Source organism: Adiantum capillus-veneris, chromosome 8 (genome assembly GCF_014529385.1).
Source record: "Adiantum capillus-veneris isolate H3 chromosome 8, ASM1452938v2, whole genome shotgun sequence".
Classification (NCBI taxonomy): domain Eukaryota; kingdom Viridiplantae; phylum Streptophyta; class Polypodiopsida; order Polypodiales; family Pteridaceae; genus Adiantum; species Adiantum capillus-veneris.
This window is the reverse complement of record NC_140938.1, coordinates 11,560,147-11,567,529: the sequence shown is the minus strand read 5'-3', so window position 1 is coordinate 11,567,529 and position 7,383 is coordinate 11,560,147. Positions and strand designations below refer to the sequence as shown.

General features: G+C 41.1%; 1 protein-coding gene across 1 annotated transcript; it reads right to left on the bottom strand.

Moving 5' to 3' along the window:
* Positions 1-325: 325 nt before the first annotated feature.
* On the bottom strand, positions 326-862 carry LOC147451672 (uncharacterized). Its single transcript, XM_086518797.1, has 2 exons — positions 485-862; positions 326-409 (listed from the first exon to the last, which is right to left on the bottom strand). The coding sequence occupies exons 1-2, from the start codon at positions 860-862 to the stop codon at positions 326-328; spliced, it is 462 nt and encodes a 153-aa protein (XP_086374923.1).
* Positions 863-7,383: the final 6,521 nt, after the last annotated feature.

Here is a 7,383-nt window from a genome sequence, read left to right as displayed (position 1 = left end):
CCAGCGTCCCCCAAGGGAGAAGAAGCAGCAACCGGGGAAGAGGGCAGGGGAGCAGTGGCAACAACCAAGGGAGAGGGCAGGGGACCAATGGCACCAACCGGGGGAGAGGACAGGGGAGTAATATCAAGGGAAGGGAGCAATAACTACCTTTCTTTGTATACATCTTAACAAAAACAACACAATTTGTAAAGTTTTGAGACAATGAAAAGTGTACATTTTTTAAACATTGTTTGAGAGACACAAAATGTCTCTGTATTAGTCATCTTGAAGAGTACATCATGGTTTGCATGGCATCAAAGCTCATTGCGTGCACAATGTATGTGACCTAGCTTCCAGTGGAAGCAATTAAGTGAAGTGTATTTGAGAGGGATTCCTTGCACAATGTTGTTTTCTCCTTGCGTCTTGGAATCTGAGAAGAAGAAAGAGTTAGATTCTATGTCTCAATGTATTAAAGGCAATCAAAATTCATCAATTTAGTAAGCACCTTTCTATTGTTCAGACTGAATGCATACAATTCCGGCAAAAGTGGAAGTTCTTCACATGTAAGATCTACCCTGAGCTGTGCAAGAGTTGTGCTTGACATTGTCTCCATCATAGTAAGTAGGATGTCTCGAAAGTAGAGCTCCATTAATAAAGGTTTATTCTCAGGGCTAGACTCTGTATCTTGGTCTAGTGGAATAAGTTGCCCACTCAGAAGATGATATCTAAAATGGTAAAACGACACTATGAAATTTTGAGAGCTTACAATAAACTTGCAAATTATGTACTTCTTTTGCAAAATACAGATTTTCCCCTGTGACTGTTTCCTATCCCAATTATCATCTAAAATGTCCAAACAGCTCTCAGACTTGCAAATGAACATTGTTGTGGTAGTTCTTATTTGCTCATCAAAGAAGAAATCTACAAACACTTCAAGAGGCATAAATAATACGAGCCGAACTATTTTTGTGGCAATTGAATACTTGAGGGACTTTTGTATATCTTGAAACAACCTATTCCTAAAGCTTTCACTAGTTTGCGAAGCTGGCAAAGACCAATCCTTGTTGTCAAAGGATGGAAGTGGCAAAGGAGCTACATGCCCAACCAAAGGAAGTTATCGGTTCCAAATATGACATATCATAAAAGAATATTCCATTAGCTGCAAGTTCCTTGTGTTGTCTTCCCGGTACATTTGCTCACCAATAAATGCATGGAAAGCATAAAAAATCCCAACTATGCTCTCAACTGGTTGCCGGTCCATCTTATTCGATGGATAAATATTTGAAACATACCAAAGATAATATCCACCGCTTAACCTTTGAATATAATCATGCACTAAGTGAGATGCTCAAAATAACTTGCAGTTGGGTCGATGCCGTGGAAAACTTGGAGGAGATGTTTGCAACCTTAAGTCTGCATGCTGGAAGCATGTTGTATGAGGACCTCTTTCATCCGCTTGCTTTGTGCACACACTTTAAACTCTTTAACTTGTCCCTTGGAAGCCTTCACAAAATCATTGCGTTGCCTCCTCTCCCTCCTCCTAGTTTGCAGTAGTACCCAACTTCCGATAGTTATTCGAGATGGTATTCATGCTTGATCATCTGTAGTATAACTAATAAAAATGCTAACAAAGTCAATGGTAGTGCTAGGCCTTTGAGAAGTAGTCATGGTGTGCACTAGAATACACAGAAAAGCTAGCACAAATATGAAAAAGGGAAGAAAGTTTTGAGAGGGAAGTAGAGCTACTCAAAGTAATATTTGGGCGGGAACATAGATACTAGAGTCTTCAATGAAAGTTCTGAAATTCATCGGTACAGAGTTAGTACGACTTATGGCATTTATGCCTTGAAAGCGTGAAATTGTGCAATTTGATGAACAAAAATAATATTTTCTCCCTTTTTTCTAAAAGATCTTGGCTCCAAAATGTCAATTCTCAATGTACCGTAAGCCTCTTCCTCATTGGTCGAGCGCCACTCTCTCTCTAGAATTGAAAGGCCCAAAAGTGAGTCCACTTTTCTTCTAATGAAAATGAAATTGTGAAAGGAAATTTTCCCACCTCATTTGTTTGTCCAAGAGCTTGGTCTGTGTCATGAAGTACTTAAGGCTTGCGCAGAATGAAGGAGTCCCCAATAAATAGTGCTTCCATGAGTCTAAGGCATGTAGAACTACGAGGAGTTCCTTTTCATATATGCCTAGAGTTTGCTCAATAGGGTCCAGCCTTTGACTTTCATAGGCTATGGCGTGCCCTTCTTGGAGCAAAACAGCTCCAAGGCAATCACCACAAGCATCACATTGGACCTCAAATGGCTTTGATAGATTTGGCAGTGTAAACACAGGTTGAGAGATAAGCTTTTCTTTAAGCTTTTTGAAAGCATTGTTCTCCTTGGCAGACCATGTACACCTAACATTTTTCTTTGTTAGGTCATGTAATGGTCCCGTGATTTGTGAGAACGTTTCTATGAAGCGTCTATAGTATGCACACATACCTATAAAGCTTCTTAGTTCATGAAGATTCCTTGGTTTAGGCCATCCTTTTACTACCTCTAACTTTGATGGATCCATTTGGATGCCATCTTGAGAGATAATGTGACCTAGATATTGAATCTCTTGTAAGAAAAACTCACTTTTCTTTCGATTAATATAATGTCTATTCTCTCTTAAGACTTGAAATATTACCTGGAGGTGTTGCTTGTGTTCGTCTAGTGAATTGGAGTAGATGATAAAATCATCAAAGAAAACTCCAATAAAGGTTCGATGAGGCCTGAATAGCATCTCCATCAAGCGGTTGAATGTGGCTGGTGCATTGGTCTAGCCAAAAGGCATGACAATGTATTCGTAAAGACCAAACGTAGTGGAAAATGCGGTCTTTACAATGTCTTGACCAACTATCCTTATTTGATGGTAGCCACTTTTTAGGTCATTCCTATTGAAGTAGGTCGACCCTTGTAGCTTATCAAATAGGTCTTCTACTCGTGGAACGGGAAACCTATTTTTGATAGTGATCCTATTAAGTTCTCTATAGTTGATACACATACGATATGTGTCGTCTTTCTTTGGCACTAATAACACGGCTGAGCAAAATGGAGATGAGCTAGGCCTAACCATGCCCTTCTCAACTAACTCATGCACTTGCCACATAATCTCCTCTTGTTGACCTTGAGACACTCTATAAGGAGGTTTATTAGGCGGTGAACTTCCTGGGAGAAGTTGAATTGCATGGTCATCATTGCCTCGTTTAGGAGGTAGTTCACAAGGGATGTTGTCAATAAAAACATCTTGAAACCCCTTGAGAAAATTGGATAACTCTAGTTCCTTCTGATTAATTATATTTTCTTTTGCTAAAGCATTAGGTTCATTTTGAGAATCTTTAACAAAAACCATGTACACGGAAATAGAGCTCTTTATTGACTTCTTGAAAGCTTGCATGTGTACAATGGGTATGGTGTTACCCATGAGTCTTTGGCATCTATGTACATATCTTTTCCCTGAACCTAAAATAGATTCTCCTTTCAGGGAATTTAACATTGGCAGCCATGCGATGAAACCATGGTGCCCCTAGGATTACATCATCACGCTTGAGAGGAGAGATAAAGAAGTCCTCTTTGTCCACATAGCTTTAGACATGGAGCCTCAATTTCCCAATTAAGGGAGTGAGTGAAGCTTCTTGCCCCTTGAAAGCACCTCTGTAGGTAGGACATCTCCCATCTCATAGGCTTGGATGCCTAGCTTGGTGGCCAACTCTGTGGATATGAAATTGTGAGTAGAACAAGGGTCAAAGAGAATAAAAGCATCATGTTCTCTTACCTTTCCCTAAGCATGGCATAGAGGAGATCCTTTGTGGTGAGCTTCCTCTTCTTGGATTTTGACCAAGGTAGCTCTAGGAGGCTCATGGTGGGTGTTCTTTTGGGGACAAGCGCGGTACGCATGCCCTGATCACCGCACTTGAAACAACGGTTATCCTTGCGATAACGCTCAAGCTCTTCAAGAGAGAGTTAGTTTTTGCCTTTGTAAACTCCCTTCTCCTTGGCTTTGTTGTTATCGAAATTGCGCTTAGGAGACTTTTGGACATTGTCCTTTCCCTTAGGCTCATTCGAACCCTTGTTTTTCGTGGGCTTAAGATTTCTCTTAGCCCCTGTTTGGAAATTGATTTGAGAAACCACCATAGTATGGTCTGTAACCGCAGATATGGTGCATGGCCTTTGGGAGTTGACATACTCCGCCATTTCTTCAGTTAAGCCCGCACAAGATTGTTTTTTTTGCTCTTTTAAGACAGTGGCTGTGAGATGTAAGTCCCAAAACTTGTCTACTTATTTATAAATGGATTCGTAGGGAGAGAGCTTCAAGCTTAGCCATTCGGTGAGTACTTGGTCTTTGGCATCGGTGGCCAAAAACTGCTTCATGATGGGAGCTCTTAAAGCTTTCCATGTTCGTGGAGCTTCACCGTTGGCCCGTAGGCTAGACCACCATTGCCTGGTGGACTTTTGAAAATGCATAGCTACATGGAGTAGCTTAGGGGACTCCGTGAAGCCCTCATCTCCAAACGCCACATCGAATTGTTGGATGAAAGCAAAGACTTTGTCCGTGTAACATTTAATGGTCTAGTAACTTGTGTGTAGCAAAAAATAGCATGAACATAGTGAGCATTTCATAAGGACAGCTTCCTAATGAGAATAACAAGAGAGCTTGGGTGGAGAGAGCAACAAAAAGCATAACACCTAGATAGATAGCAGGAAAAATACTTCAAAAGAGAGAGAAATTAAGCAATTGACAACAGTTGAGGACCGGATTTTCATGGAGCCGGTCCCCTCTCCAAAAGGCTTTGTATTATGGTTTCTCCCATCAACAGAGACATTTTACAATACAATTCTTTGTGTTCCTTTAATACTAGCTAGTGCAATGAAGATGGAAACTTCATGCACTAAGCAAAACACTTATCAAACACAACATCAATTCCCTCACGGTCTCAGACCCAAGACCTCACACACCTTCGAAGATGGTGATAGATTGAGAGGAAGAAGGAGTATTCTTACGAGAAAGATGTACATCTCCTCACATAATCACTCATATTAGCATAGCTTAGCTTAGCAATTAGCATGTTAGAGGAGATGAACATGCATTGAAGCTTGGCTCTTGGTTGGATTTGCATCACAAAGCCAAGAGTTGTTGGTGTAGGCCTCCCTTCTCACAAGCTTGGAGTAGGTGGTAAGCTTTCCATTAAAGCTTGAGAAGGAGAGAGAGTCTTCTTTGCTTCACACATGAGCTAGTGTGAGTGTGTAGGTGATAATGCCTTGCAAAAATCAGGCCCCTCTCTCTCTTGGTTGACCCCTCTTGGTATTTTCTCTTGCTAGCATCCTATTGGACCTCCCTAAGCTTAGCCAATGGTAATTAAGCAACATAAGTGATAGCCTTCTGACATGTGTCCCCCTTTCCCCTTTTGTGAGAGCTTTAGGTAATTATTTAATTCAACTAAACTCTCATTGGACCCCTTTGCCTCCTGGCCAATAGGAATCAGGCAATCCATTGGGCTGTTGAATGCTCATTGGTACCCTTGGGAGACTGTCCAATAGTCTTCTAGAGAGCTTAATTCTTACTGGTTCTTTTATTAAGTGTTTTTAAATTAAACTAGATTTACTCTAGCCTAATTCTCATTGGTCCACCTCCAAGGCCATCCAATAGGAATTGGGTACACCTTGTGGGCATCTGGGCTAGGGAGTTGACATCTGTCCCTCATTCCCTTTGTGTAAAGGGAGCTTGTGTGTGTGTGTGTGTGTGTGTTTCTCTCTCATCCCCTACTTGCAAGGCTCGCCCCCTCCTATGTAGGGATTGACAAAGACTTTTTGTGAGACACACTAAGCATCCAATTTCCCTAGTGTTTGGCCTTTGAACACAACCTTTGAATTTTGGAACCTTAGCATTTTGGAAGTCTTAATGGGCTGAACCTTAGGGTCTTTTAAGCCCATTGTTGCACATTGATCTTTTGCAGATGGCCCCCCCTTTGGATCCCTACTGTGGCCAGTCTGCTAGCTTAACCAATATTCTAGCTTTTTTCTCCCCTGGCACTTCCCCATATTAAATAATCAGTTTAACATGAGAAAATCATTTAGGAGAATTAGATATTGATTATTATGACATTACCTCTCTCTTTAAATCATAGTCGTCCTTGATTATGGGGTAGAGAGGATAAAGCATATTCATTAGTCCTTTTTCCTAGCGGGTAGAGGATCCATATGTTACCCTACGACATCATTCCACAATGGATGACTAGTCCATTTGGCGCTTGAGAGCTTGAGGCTGCCGCAAGCATGTCTGCACATTAGTCCTATCATCTTCCATAGTAGAGTGACAAGCTCTACTTGGCGTTCGGGAGACGTTGTCTCTGCAAACTTGATCTAAGCATGCATACTACTTCATTTTTGTGCACAATAAAGAAAAAGAGAGTCTTATAAGACAAAAACTTTGTTCATTTTAACCATTTATACATTTGCTTACTCTAGGAAAGCATTGTAAGCATTGACAAGGTTTAGGTTATCCTTTAATTGTATGCCTTGCATCCATCTAGCATCTTCAAAAGGATAATTCTTAAAGTTAATAAGATATCTTCGGATAGTCTTACCGCCTCTTAGTACCTTGTCTTCATGTCAGAGAGTGGACTCGGGCTACAGCACCTCTTCTTGGTCCTCGATCTCTGGTGGGTCTTCAATAGTTGGTTCTTGAGGTGGCTCTCCTTTGTAAGGCTTTAGTAAGCTCACATGGAAAGCATTGTGTATGAGCCAATGGTTGGGCAACTTGAGTTGATAGGCCATCTCATTGATTTTCCTAAGAATCTGAAAGGGACCATAGTACCTTTTTGCTAATTTAGCATAGTACTTTTGGTGTCCCGTAGGATTCTTGCCCGTCATGTGCCTTAATCGAGCCTTGGGAAATTTGAGTAAGACCCAATCATTTCCTTTAAAGGCTTGGGCTCTTCTATGCTTGTAAGCGGCAACCTTTTGCCTTTGCTGTGAGATAGAGATAGCATCCTTAATCTTTTGATAAGATTCTTGTAGGTCTCGGCTATACTCATTTGCAGCGAAGATCTTCCCATGTATCTTAAGTAGCAAGGGACTTTTTGATCTTCCCTCAATTACCTCAAAAAGTGCTTTTCCGGTGGAAGCATGTATAGTGCTATTGTATGCATACTCCACTAAGGGTAAGCACTTCTCCCATTGGGATCTTTGATCTAATTCCGTTACATAGGCTTTTAGTTGATTGAGAATTGTTAGGTTAGCTATTTCACTTTGGCCATCCGTTTGCGGTGATAGGCCAAGAGAAGTTTAGCCTTGTTCCTAAATTCTCAAAGAGACCCTTCCAGAAATTACTGGTCATTCTAGGATCTCTATTTGACACTATGGACATTGGCAAGCC